Here is a 14,007-nt window from a genome sequence, read left to right as displayed (position 1 = left end):
ACACCTGCTCAACACACAGCACCCGTGCTGGGCAGGAGGGGAGATGGGGCTCCGTCGAGGGGAGATGGCGGCCGGAGGGATTCCTGTGGCCGTCTTGGGGAAGCAGTGACTGTCAATTAAACTTCTCTGGGAAAGAAGGAAACTGACACCTGGTAGCTGCTCTCAGGACCAGTGAACGAATCTGCATGTGGAACCCGCGCTGAAAGCTAATACTTGTCTGGCAATGCTGCTGTTTCCCCTTTAACAAATTTTTGGCTAAGCAGCTGTTTGAGGTGGAGTTATCGCAACAGAGGCTTTCAGTTTCGTTTCTTTTTTTCCTCTCTGCTCTGTGAAGAAAGGGCATCCAGCAGAATAAAAAGAAAAATCATGACAGAAGAGAGAAGATTCTGCAAAAATTGGTAAGAGATCTTTCTCCCTCTCCACTCCTAAGAAGTGTAGGGATTTCAAGAGTTTGTAGGATTTTCTTTAATGTTATCTAGGTCACTTGTAACAGGGGGAGAAGAGGCAGAACCGCTCGACAGGAGGGGTGTACGCTAGCCATTGAGTAGTAAACAAAAATATTTTGTATGCATTTCCACATTTCCAGGTTGCTGCTTTCTTGCTGCTTTGCTGTGGAGAGGTTTCTTCCACAGCCTCTCCTATGCTGCATGTTCCATTTTTATGTAACACCACTGTGGGTAATTTTGCAGTACCTGGCAGAGGAGTCAGTACATGCACCATGCCAAACCCAGCAGCTGCCTTAGTTTCCCCCTACGGCTGATGTTTCTTTCTGTTGTTATATTTGCAATTAAGTGATAAAATACTCATTTTTTTCAGGTTGATTGGCCATCTGTCATAGAATAGAAGGCTAAAAGGGACCATGAGGTGTAGCTTGGTGTGTCTCAACTAGCAGCTAGGCCATTAGGTGAATTATATGAATGAAGTACTGCAGTTTTTAAAAAAAGAGTCAAACTTAGAAAGGTTAAACACAAGCTTAGCCTCAATTTTATCTAGTCACAAAGGAAAATCAATGTTTAGCCTTGCACAAAAAGAGCCTGTGCATTATGTTCTAAAAGGTTGTAGGGGATACTTTGAATAAAGCAGTTGCTGCACACTGACTGGACTCCTTGGCAGACCTCCTTTGCCTAAAACTTCTGATAGGTGCCTCTAACCAATTCTTTAAAACTCTGGTGACAGAGGTGACACATTCCGACAGGAAATCCATTCCATTGCTTATCCGTCATGATCATGAGCAGCATCTGCTCACATCTAAAGCAGATTTCCTTGAGGCAACCTACCTTCTCTAAGAAAGTTAGAAGAGTTCACTGCCCCGGGGCTTTTTTTTTTTTTTGCTGTGGCTGGGGCTGGGCTCTTTGTAATTTATTTGGCCTTATACTGGCCATTCTCTCCACATGGAACAACCAGCAAATACGCTGGGCAGACTAGTTCTGTGCCTCAAACATGATGTCACAGTTTGGAACAAAAACTAATGCAGAAAGCCCAGATGGCATCAGCTATTCTGCCTCCCACAGCTCCTCGAAGCAGCAGAGCTGGAAGTGTACATGTCCTTTCAGGCAGTCTTCCTACTCTTGTAGGCCAGAAAGCTTGCATGGCCTCACAACCATCACTCCCTTGCACAACCATCAGTACCTCCTTCCACAGGGTCCTGGGCCCACTGCAGTAAAGGCTTAAAATGACAGGGATACACCTCGCCTCCTGTTGCCTGGTGGGCTAATGTCTCTGAGCCCGAAGTGAGGGCAGTGAGGTAGACATCCTAAGATGGGTCCCATGGGATCAGGGTCCCAGGCTCTTAAGGTTAAGGCTCTCACTGCTTAAGGTTTGCACCTGGAAGCTCATCAGGGGGTCTTACCCAAGCGCTGTTGAACTGTATCTCAGTTCTTGTCACTGATGTTGTGAGCACATCAGTTACTAAAATAAAATAAGTGATCTCCCAGATAAACCTAAGTGGCTCTTCCTGAACCCACTGAGCATGGTGACATCTGTGTATCTCAGCTCAGAGGTCACCTTCCTCTGCACAGAGCAGCTGCTTGGCTGGGCTACCTTACCTTGGTCTGCTGGGAGCCAGAGAGCTGTAAATTTTGTGATGCCTTAGATATCTGACACTCGGAACAGAGGCCCTTATTTTCTTTCCATGTCTATAAACAATATTGGGAGCTTTTCCTGAAATAATTGTTGGACAAATACACCAGGAGCCTCCAGCAGCTGCTCTGTGCGTTTCAGAAGTAGTCCCGGTAATACGGCAGAACAGCGTGAGTAGCAGAATCTAGTCTCTAAATGTCTCATTACGATGAATCAGAAGCTGGGAGCGAGCAAGAGTTTGGGAGGGGACACAACTGGGGCAGCTGACCCAAACTGACCAAAGAGATATTCCATACTGTATGACCTCATGCTCAGGAATAAAATCTGCATTAGAGGAAGAAGAACAGGGTTGGTTCTTTTTTTTTCATCTCAACGTACACATTTTCTCACTTCCGTTCTTCCTGTTTCCCTCCTGTGTCCCACTGTGTCGTGCAGTGGGGTGGTGGTGAGTGAGCGCTGTGTGCGTGCTTGGCTGCTGGCCCAGGTCAACCCACCACACCAGTTCATTTACTCTCTTTCCCATTTATGTGCTCGATAGTAAACGAGATGTGTCTGCTGCCAATTTCTCCCTCCATGAGACCCACTGCTTGCGGTTTCTCACCCTCTGTCCAGAATGTGATGAACCAGTTGCCCAAAAGGATATGAAAGACCATCAAACAGAAGCACATAAGCAGGTAAGGAATGGTACATTTTCTTCAGGGTTTTCTTGCAAATAGCAAAAAGCTCTGCCAGCCCTGAAGTAGTATGTTCATGGTACTGTGCTCTATATTAACTAGATTTGAACTCCTGTAACTGACCAGAAAATCTGTAAGGGTCTGATATGACTCTTCAGGCCTGGTTACAGCACCTTTTGATCTTATTGCACACTCAGTTTAAGAGAATAAAGCTTCCACTGTGCTGTCTCCGTTTCCCCAGCCACACAAGTTACAGATCAGGTATGGATACAAGCTCCTAGTCCTTGTGAATTAGCCAGAGCATGCAAGTTAAATGATTTGGTTAGAGGAAGACAGACATAAACCTGATCTGACATAAACCTTGCTTGTACAAAGCTATGCCATCAATGCACTTTTTAAACAAATCTGAACTGGCAGAGTAAATATATCAGCTCTTCATACAGAGAGGCAATAGCATTAAGAACGCTGTAGCTAGAGGTACTGTGTTGAAGCACAAATACACAGGCATGACTTTTTATTCTGTCTTACTAGTTTTATTGTTTTAGCAATTCCATTGATTTCAGTTACTTAACAGAACACGAGTAGCTCTTGTGGCAAACCTACAGAAAACTAGCATACCTCCTATGTTTTCAGAGGGGCTACTATAATTTAGACTAGCTGAATATCAGTCCTATACTTTTAAGTTAAGCCTCAGTCAAAATTTTTACTACACACACTTTATTTCATATCACATTTTGGATTTCACATGGGCACCTTTGAGAACTGGATCGTTGCACAGAATGACAGCTTCCTGCACAATCATCAGATATCTGTTTTCCTCAAAATCTCATCAACACAGTTCAGGCCTGACAGAGAAACAAAAATTCACCAACAGCTTGTCAATGATTGGGATGAAAGTGACAGGAAGACTATCTCAGCAGCTTGAAGTTGTTTTGACATATGAAAGCACTAACCATTCTTCTATGTTCCAAATGAACTGCTGTATGTTTTGCTTGCAGGTCAGATGTAATCTTTGTCACCAAAGCATGCAGCAATACCAGTTGGAGCATCATGAGGTAAGTATGGAGTGCAGTACTTTTTACCTTCTAGGCTGACCCCTTTGACCAGCCACCAAGAATCACACTAATGGGTTCAACAGCAAAAACATGTAAATCTGTAAATCCCTGACTTCCATCCTAGACCATGGAGAAACTTAAACCTCTCAACAGCTGCAGTGTTTTGGCATACCTTTTCCCCCTTATAAATAAGTCTGTCCCATGGTGGTTGCCCATCCAGTTGTGATGGGACAGTCTGTTCCAGGAGATAATCAATTACCTTCTCATCCTTGGCACCTCAACTGATGTTCTTTGAGGGCTTCTCAAAGACATTTCCATCCTGCCTTCACACTCATATTACCTACTTTTCCAAAGGGGTGGTTATACAAAGTGAGAGTCAAGGAAACAGCCAAGGAGGAGAATTGGCAGAGGCTGGGAAGTGAAAGCAGCCCGTCAGTGCTAGCTGTAGTCTAACCATTTCAAGGAACCAAAGAAGTGAGGACACAGCAGGCTTCCTCTGGTGGTGGTTGCTGAAGTATTGGAATTTTCTAGGTGGGCTTGTGCTCTGTTCCTACCCTGTACTGACACAGAACATCTTCACTGCTATTGATTGCCATTTTGCCTTATGTTGGCAAAATCATCCTAAATGAAAGATAGCCTAGACAGGCAAACTCCTAATATTCCTCTGTAAAGCTAAGCCTGCATTTGGTGGTGTAGATACCCCTTAAGGGGGGCATTCTTAAACAGTCACTCACTGCTCTCACCCAATGCTTTCTTTTAGTATTGATAGAAAATTTGCAATAATTTCCTCTATTCATATGCAGACCAAGGAATGCCACAAACGAGCAATGAAATGCAAGATCTGTGAGCTTGAAATGCCCTTCAACAAGCTGCAGGAACATCTGAACACCTGTGCCAGCCGAACAGAGTGGTGTTGGGAGTGTAACAAATACATCATGTACAAAGACCAGAACAAACACAAAAATATTTGTCAGAACAGTCGTCTGCCCTGTGATAAAGATGTCAGCTTTCAAACCAGTAAAACATCTACTAATGCAGCATTTATTTGCCCCACTGGTAAGCAAAATTCCTCATTGTCATGGACTGGGTCAACTTTGTTAAATCTCAATGAAAATTCTCCTGCCTTCTCTACAATACTCACTAATCCAGGCTGAAGGAGATTGTTGTTTAACCAGCCGCAGGGAAAGGGCCAAGTGTTGCGTTCTATCATGCTGGTTATTGTAAAGCCAGAGTGGTTCCACTGACTGGTAGCTCATTGGCCATGTTCTTTTATGCCTCCCTTATATCCTGGAAGTGAAATTCCTTCTGTCAGAAAATAAGTGGAATTTCTTCCTCTTTCCATTTGTCACACAGGAGAAAATATGATTTAGAATTTCCTTGTACTTCTATATTTAAAGCCAGTGATGCATACTCTCATTTCTTGAAGTTGAGAGCAGCTTTTTGGGGCCTAAGGTATTGGACAGAGTATGTCAAGACAAAAAATTCATTAATCCTGTCAATGATTCCAGAAAAGAACAGGCATCAGTAAGTGCAGTGGTTGGCAAGATAAACTATAGAGAGCAAAACCCCCTAGCAACAGAATTAGCGAGGCCAGGGAAGGAGTGAAGCATCTTGAGCCACAAAACATGGGTCTGGAGTGGAATTTCAAATATCCTGAAGTCTGCGAGAAGGGATGGTAGATCGGTTTTGAGTGGCGCCAAAAGCAAAATGTAGTCATAACACTAATTCCTTCTTGGCCAGTGCAATCAGCATTCACTGTTTCTCTAGAACCAGTCACCATAAGTGGATCTGAGCAGCTTGTCTAGATGACTAGACACAGTCAGGACTGTGTTTCTCTCATTTTTTTTTCCCTTCTGAAGGTACTGATGGCAATCTTTGTCGGAAGTGCAATAAGTCATTCCCAGATGACCAGTATTCCCAACATCTGGTAAGCACATTTGAAACTGAACAAGAGAATGGTCTGTGCTTAATTTCCAGCCAGGTTATTTCTCTGAAAAGCTACATATTAGGTAAGAAAGGGCAGTGTGTCTTGGCTTTTCAAACTGTATTTTCATGATACAGTGTATTCAGCTGATGCATCACTGTGAGGTGTCCACTGTCCCTCCCCATGACCCCATTTCTTCCAGTACCTCAAGGGGGCCTACAAGAAAGATGGGGAGAGGCTGTTTAGTAGGGCCTGTTGCAATAGGATGAGGGGTAATGGTTTTAAAATAGAGGGGGGTAGATTTAGATTGGATATTAGGAAAAAAATTTTTACGATGCGAGTTACAGAACACTGGAACAGGTTGCCCAGAAAGGTGGTGGAAGCCCCATCTCTGGAAACGTTCAAGGCCAGGCTGGATGAGGCTCTGAGCAACCTGATCTGGTTGGAGATGTCCCTGCTCCTGGCAGGGGGGTTGGACTAGATGACCTTTGAAGGTCCCTTCCAATCCTAACCATTCTATGATTCTATGACACATGTCTGTGGCAAATCACAACATTCCACACAGTTGGGTGTAATGCCAATCTTCACCTCATTATCCATGCTCTCTTTTAACAGAATAAATGCAGTGCAGCCCATAAGCTGACAAAAGCTTTTGCTGGCCAGTCAGCTTCAAAACTCAGTGATCCACCACAGTCTTCTTCCTTCCTGGCTCCTCCTTCCTGCTCCAAGAATGCAATGGTGTGGAAAGATGTCCGTCCCAAAGGGAAAGAAAGGGATCAGCCATTGACCTCCAAAACTTTGCTTAAATCCCCAAAGAACAAAAAGATGGGCTTTCCCTCTCCCACAAGAGGCAGACTTTCCATATCACCTGAAGCTCTTAAAGACACCCAGTCTTTTGACATGCTGGTGACCTGTGTCCATTGCAACATTCTTCTGCCGCTTCCAACCCTTTGGAAACATGAGGTGAGAAGTGACACATTGGACTTGGCCTCCTACATGGAAAGGGCCATACCTGCAGAGTCACTACTTGTCTCCACACTCCCTGGGGTCCTAGTGCCCATTTCTGGATTCCATAGCTCCTTGAAATGCTGGCCATGGGCACACTCTTTGTAAAGTGTGGAATTTGTTAATTCTATTGACTATTTATGCTCATATCTACAGAAACAAGATCCGTTGCCTATAGTCTGCTTGGATTTTAGGAGAATAATAACCATTAATGTTAAGCTCAAATCCTGGAAGCTCTTCAGCAACAGTCCTTATTTGTGAAGGCTGATATTGTTCCTGCTAATCAAATAATATGATTATATCTCAGCTGCATCAGAGATGGAGTTCTAGATAATTTTATGTCCCAGCAAAGGGGCCCAGTTGCCTCCCTACTGAATATGATTGCATGTTGAATATAATGTCAAATGCTCCTCTGATATGACTGTTACTTATTTTTCTAGATCAAATGCCTACGTTTGACATCTTTGAAAAATGCTAGGATGAAACAAAAATCAAGCCATGGAGAAAAAGGTACTACAGAATTTCGGAGACTTAGAATAGAATTAATCATTCAGGATTATTCTACATTGAGTTAATAGGAACAATGGGATAGTTTGCAGAGGAAGTGCATCTAGAAAAGCTAATACTCAGAGTATCACAAAGCTCTTTAGATTCCAGCACACAGTGGGTTCCCATGAGGTTGCATTAAGCAAGCCTTGCTTCAGAGCCAGTATGTTTTCACTCTCTTGACTCAGACTAACACGTACTCTGCCTCTCAAATGATGCTACTATGAACAGTGCAGTACCTTCCCTACTGTCAGCAGAGATCAGCACAGAAGATTTTACAGAACAGATATTCTGTCCCATGTCTGTCTGCTCCCATGCTGCATGGAGACTTAAAGAACAGTTTCAGAAGACAAGAAGTAAAATTATTTTTTCTCCATTGTAAAAATTGCATATTCAGTAGAAGCATTGATATAATTATGCCAGACAGTACCTCCAGCTGAGCTTGCACTGATCCGTAGGCAGTGAGGCTCTTTCTTCACCCTGGTCCAGACAGGCTGTGAATCTTTACACTTGTCTCTTTGCTAACATCCCCCTCTGCTTTTCAGTTCCTAAGCAGTATCCTTTCCTCTCAGTTCAATTAATTAAGTGAAACTGAAAGCAGTTGTTCTCAATCTGTCCTTTCGTCTACTTGGTTCAGTAAACGAGGTATTACTTCTCTCTGTAAAACTTTCCTCTCCTGGTAAATTAAAGAGAGAAAGCATCAAAGTGAGAAATAGGGGTTTTGACTAGTTTTGAATTACATGACTCCAGTCTTGAAATAAAAGTAAGGACGTAGTAATTACATGGATTATTTGACTTCTGTTTTGTTTTTTTTTTTATATTCTTCAACTGAGTGATGACATAGGAAGACTGTAAAATGGAAACTTCAAAAACACTCATAACTGGGCTTTCTTTGTTTTACAGAAGACACTTTCTACAGCACTCATTAAATCTGGAAATACAGGCATGTCTGCAGATTGAAGCTTCAGCTCAGCTTTAGCAAAAGGCATTGAAAGTGTGATAGCTTTATCGACAAATGGACTTGCTACTCTGGATCAAGAACAAAGAGTGACTCAGATTTTTATTCCTTATCAAGAGAGGCATTTAAAAGGTTGCACCAGAAACCTGTAAAAGTGATGGGGGCTCAACAGCTATTGTAATTTCAAATATTTCTGTGTAAGCTTGCCTTAGGAATGTACTTTTTCTACCCGCTTCAGCAAGGAGAGCAGCTTATTTAAAAGCGTTTGTTCTGGGGGAGAGAAGGAAATAAGGAATGCAGAATTCCTTGTCATGTTGAGCACCACCAATTCCCCTTGCCCTCTGAGAGCTGAGACCTTTGTGTTTTTCAGGACATAGCCCAGTGAAATTAAAAAACATTTAATCCTGCTCTCCTTCACTTCAGTGAACCACTGAACCTAGGGCTAGCACAAACAGCTTAGCCTTGGGAGATTGCAGACGTATCCAGGGTGAAGATGGATTGGAAGAACCGAGGGTGTTCATCTTCTAATATATAAATGGAAACTGATAGAGCCCAATGGTGGAAAAGTTAAACATGAAGAGTCAGTGGATGCTTTATGCTAACATCTGTGAACATTTGTGAAGCAGCCTTTGCTGCTTTGCATCTTACATCAATAAACACTAGAACATGTTAACAGAACAGTGTTACTAAGAGGTGCCATCTCGTCCACCTTTAGCAGTGTTCAATCTTACAAGCTGATGGCTGGAACTAATGTTCATATGCTGACCTATAATATGAGTAACATCTTCTCAGATCCAAACTTGTTGATATCTGTATCATTTACGCACAGGCACAGCTGGGATGCAAAGTCAGGCTGAGTTCATAAATTCTCTCAGTGATTCAGCAAGGCCCAGGCACATTTATGCATATTGTAGGCTTATCTATATGGACAGGACTGAGCTGAAGTGCACCAAGGGACATCCAAGAGTAGATAGTTCCAGCCTTGTAGCCACTGAGCTAGTGCCAGCATTTTGAGTGAGACAGTGGCTGGTCTTTTGGCCTGACAAGGGTTGGTGACTTCTGAGGCTCCCTTAACCTTTGCAGCATAAAGACTGTAACAATCAACAGGTCTTCCTACAAGCATTCAGACCTCACTAATCTGAATCTGGAACTCTGCTACTCAAAGGCCAAGAATGCAGAACCTCACTCGCTGTCAGTCCCAGATGTTTTGCAGATCAGTGAATTGCATTTGAAAGCTTGCAGAAGTACCCTGACCACATTTAAGAAGGGATTTTCAAACACAATCTAAGACAGCGCCATCACTGAGATTTATTTTAAGCTTTTAAAAAATTGTTCTGAATTTCTGGTATGCAGGTCTAACGTGGAACATGGTGCTATGAAACAGTTTTCTGTATTTGGGGGCTGTGAAAGCATGTCCGTTAAAGCTGTATCACTCTGCATAAATTTATCCGCTTTTCTTTTGCACTCATTAGACTTTCACATAGTTTAGTATTATTATTCTTTGATACACATCACAGCAATGGACTTGATGGATCTCCACACAAGCATAAGCTCTCTCACGCTGTTGTCTATTTTGGGGTCTGTACAGGTTCCAGCAAAGCTGGGCTTTTCAGGCCTCCCAGGAGCCCAGTTGTTCTTCGAAGCCTCTTTGAAGAAGGCTGGTAAACAAAGCATGGTCTGAAGAGAGTCCACAGCAGATGAGTAAAACAAGTTTGGAGACAACCTGGGCAGGCAGCTCATGCTCCACAATCTACATCTTTGTACACAGCAAGACATGGAAACATTTTCATCCCTTTTGAACAGGAAGTTTGAAAGCTTTGCTGCGCGAACGCAAAGGAAGGTGCTTTGCACCTAGAAACAGCCCAGTTTATCAGACCGGGCAACAAACGGGCAGGAACAGGAGGGGAAGTGGCCTGAGCCCACACCCGCCCTGGCACCGCAGGACAGCTGCGGACCAACGCCAGCTCGGCCGCGGGTTAGCCCAGGACAGCCGTGGGGTCATCCTGTACCGCGAGGCGGGAGCCAAAGTGGCCGTGTCACAAAACTGACACTGGAGCCCAAGGCCAGCTGCCCCCTCGCAGCCCTTTCGGGCGCGGGGCGGGGGACAAGGCCCGGCTCGTTCAACGCGCGGTGCGTCCCGGCCCCTGGAAGCAGCGCGGGGCCCGTGCGGCACCCTGCGCGGCAGTGCCACCGTGCGGCTGCCGGCGGTGCAGGCCCGAGCTGGGCCGGGCAAGGGGGCGGAGCGGGCCCGGCCCGGCCCAGGCCGCACAGCCACGGGGCTGCCGTGGCTTTGGCGGCGTTACTGTGCAGTCGTTGGTAGCTTCAGGCTCCCGGCCAGGTTAGAGACAGCAGCATCTGGATAACGAGAGCAGGCAGCCCGGTGCCCAGGGACTGGCGCGCTCCTGGAGCCTTCCTGTATGTGGCATGTGTTGGGGCCCTGCGTGAGAGCGGGCTGCCAGGAGCGCGTCTCAGCAAGAAGACAGCTGCTTGTGAGCCCCCAGAAAATATGAGCCAAGTGAAAATACCTCTCTGAAGGATCTTGAGAATACCTGAAAGCAGTCTGACTCCTTCCTTCTCCCAAGGTGAGGAAATGGCTGTTGGAGCTACCTCAGATGTTACCCTGGGCCTGGATGGGCTGTGCTGGCCCTGTCCAGCAGCGTGGCCCCTACTCCCGAGCTCTGTGAGCTCCCTGCAGACACAGCAAGGCTGCCCATTTTTGCAGAATGCCTCTTTCTAAATGGCTGAGCTGTAGAGGGAGGGTAAAGGACCTGCTTGTTGGCAGAGTCAGAGGATTGTATGGAAGCATCAGTGGCCTGCAGGTACTGCAGATCTGAGGCCTGAGGGTCGGTAAGGGGTATGCATAGGGTACCACAAAGTTAAGGGTGAGGACTAAGCTTGCTTTCTCTTTTGCTGTCGTTGGTTTCAAAATTCCCCACATTTGTAAACCAGTTTGGTGTGAATGTGGAAGTAGCTTTGGTCACTAGATGGCAATAAAGAATCAACGTGCTCTTCCCTGTTCCAGAGGGGAAGTTTTTAAGAGCTTGGCCTAGATTTGCCCTGGGAGAAAGAACTGAAAGATAGTAGAGAAACCATGATAATGAGTGTGCAATCATTCTGCGTGGTAGTGAGGATTTGGTTTGTTATCATTTGTTTCTTAAAAAAAATAGATAGGTTGTATTTGCCAAGCAGAAAATGATTATCAGATTAAAAGTCAGAAAAGGAAGCTCAGTCTCACCAAGACAGGTACTCTGACTCCTGAAACACTGCTGATGTATCCCAATACACTGGGATTTCGGTGTTTCACCCTGAAGCTTAAGACCCATTTTTATTCTTTAGCAGTGGCAGGAGGCAATCCGTTTCTGTATGACCCTCCTTCCCCAGTAAAAGCTTACCCACATGCCTCTCCATACTTTTTTTTTAAACAATCTTTTGTCATAGTGAAAACTTTAATACAAATCAATGAGGTAGCAGAGTGAAGCACACCTTGTATTTCTCCATTTCCTAGGTGCTGTATGCTGGTGGCTTCTCCTCCACTACACTGTGCTGTGTGTATCTTAATTTTGCTTGAAGGCTAATCTTGTTTGAAGGCAGGAATTTTCTGTGTACAAAAAATTGCAAAGCCAGCTGGCATATCCTGCTCCCCTATACTGTTGTGATTCGAAAGCAGTGTTACGGGAAGCAGAAGGAACTAAATGAAGAAATTAAACTGACAATATGCCCTGCAGTGAGCTCATGGCGAGAAGCTGAGTGACCTATTTCTGGATTTGCCCACTGCTGCTTCTCAGTGGTTCTGCTGCAAAGGACAATGTGGGATCTCAGTTCTTATTGCTGTCTTCTATGGGATGTGGATTTTCAATAATCCAGAGGGTAAAAGTCATCTGTTAAGAGCCAACACAAGGCCCCCATACCACTTCAGCATGTTTAAAGAAAAAATAAGGAGTATATTTTTTACAAACCATACCCAACTATGTAACTTGCATAGCACCTCATGGTTGACAGCTGTTCATTTGCTGTTGAAGGGCTTTCTGGGTTGCTTGAATTGAGTCATATTGGGATAAAACTTGTCAGAAACTTGAGCCCAACTACTTTTTCGATTATTTAGAAAAAAACCACAAAAACTAAACAAACTATTAGATAGATGGCTAGGACTGGTCATCTCCTACGGTATATCAGCATTTTTCCCAGCAGTTCAGAAAGAAATACTGTAAAAATGCAAGTAAACAGTGGGGAGATTGAGCGTTAAAAGTAAATTAGTTGAGTGACAGCCAGTAATTTCAGAGCTGTGTATTTCTTTGATTTCAGAACGGCACGTTTCCCGCAGTCTGTGGGTTTGCCTGGATGTGTGCAGAAGCGGTGCAGTTACTTAGTTCTTATTAACAGCTGTCAAGAACAATCTTGTTCCCCGGAAGACAGAAGAACATGTTAAAAGGATAGCAGCCTTATATACAGCTGTGCATCTTATGTGTCACACCATTTTGTTCTTGAAGCGTTGCTGGCAGATTCCTCCTTGGACTTAATGCAAACTCTTTAATGCAGGCTCCTTGCAAGGTGTGGATAGGGAGCAGGTTGATAAACATGCCGGTCAGTCAGGCCAGCAGCTTGGTTTTAAAAGATTCAATAACATTTTCTTGGCTTTGTAAAAAGGTGGCATTTCATTTCTACACTATGAAATATAATGATAACTATTGTGACTGATGATTGCGGAGGCTTGGCAAGCCCATAGACATAGTTATTGGAAAGACGTTCAAACTGGCTGTTGGGATGTTGCACTTGTACCCATCAATGTGAGAGAGGCAGCCAGCGGCCTGTGGTGAATTCGTCAGCAGCTGATGGAACTAAAGATAAGCTTAGTCCTTCTCAGAGTTACCCTGAGACCAAGCCTCAGGCCAGCTTGGGTGGATCCTGATAGTACGTGGGTCCTGCGAAGACAGTAATTGCTAGCTGGATTGCTCCACGAGTGGGACTGGGGACTCTGTCCTGCAGCTCAGTGCGAGCAGTGCCGCCGTGGTACCTGCTGTGTAAGTGTTCATGTCTGCAGGGGAAGAAAGAGAAAATCAGACTACCCTGCCTGAATGAGAGAATGCGACTGGCTCCTAAAAGGCTTTTCAGTGTGTTGGATTCTGCTGCAGCGCACATGTTGCGATCTAGGGAAAAATGGGGAAAGAAACTTACCAGTATTTGCAAATCAGTAGACCGTGGTGAGATTAATCTCCCGGAGCTGTAGATGCTTACAGTGGAGATGACTGCAGTGCTGTAATTACCTCAGGTCTTTCAGACCCAACAAGGGTGCTGGAATGTAATTAGTTTGGTCCATTTTAGATGTTTACTTCAGGATGAGGCAGGCTATGTCGTGGAAGCGCCTGGTTTTCTCTGCAAAGAGTGTCTCAGTAACAAGCTCAGATGTAGACTTCTGTATGTCTGGTGAATCACACCAAAAATACCACAAACATTTGAAATAAGAGAACTGTTCTTCTCAGTCATTTCCTGAGACCAGTGCTTTCTATGTTGAGGCAGGCGCCTTCCTAGGTAAAGCAAGGAAGAAATAAATGAGAGATGATTTATGAATTACAGGTTATAGTGTCAGTAATTATGCTTGTGTGAAGTCTTATGACCAGAGTAGGTTTGATGGGTGCTTTTTGAATCATGCTGATCTGCAAACTATTATACAAAGTGCACTATACAGTGTACTTCCTCCAGTGGAATCGGCAGAGGCGCAGCCAGGTAGCATGGCTTTTGCTGTTTCTGCTTGACTCCAGCCTCATTCAG

General features: G+C 44.5%; 1 protein-coding gene across 1 annotated transcript; it reads left to right on the top strand.

The window, feature by feature from the left end:
- The first annotated feature begins 307 nt into the window (after nucleotides 1–307).
- Nucleotides 308–8,919, top strand: XAF1 (XIAP associated factor 1). The gene is made up of 8 exons (XM_010116643.2): nucleotides 308–398; nucleotides 2,618–2,753; nucleotides 3,752–3,808; nucleotides 4,612–4,864; nucleotides 5,668–5,735; nucleotides 6,348–6,695; nucleotides 7,178–7,247; nucleotides 8,187–8,919. The coding sequence occupies exons 1-8, from the start codon at nucleotides 367–369 to the stop codon at nucleotides 8,210–8,212; spliced, it is 990 nt and encodes a 329-aa protein (XP_010114945.2). The 5' UTR covers nucleotides 308–366; the 3' UTR covers nucleotides 8,213–8,919.
- The last annotated feature ends 5,088 nt before the right edge of the window (nucleotides 8,920–14,007 follow it).

Source organism: Chlamydotis macqueenii, chromosome 19 (genome assembly GCF_036417535.1).
Source record: "Chlamydotis macqueenii isolate bChlMac1 chromosome 19, bChlMac1.mat, whole genome shotgun sequence".
NCBI classification, from domain to species: domain Eukaryota; kingdom Metazoa; phylum Chordata; class Aves; order Otidiformes; family Otididae; genus Chlamydotis; species Chlamydotis macqueenii.
Note: the sequence above shows the minus strand (reverse complement) of the source record. Positions and strands in the feature narration are given on the sequence as shown.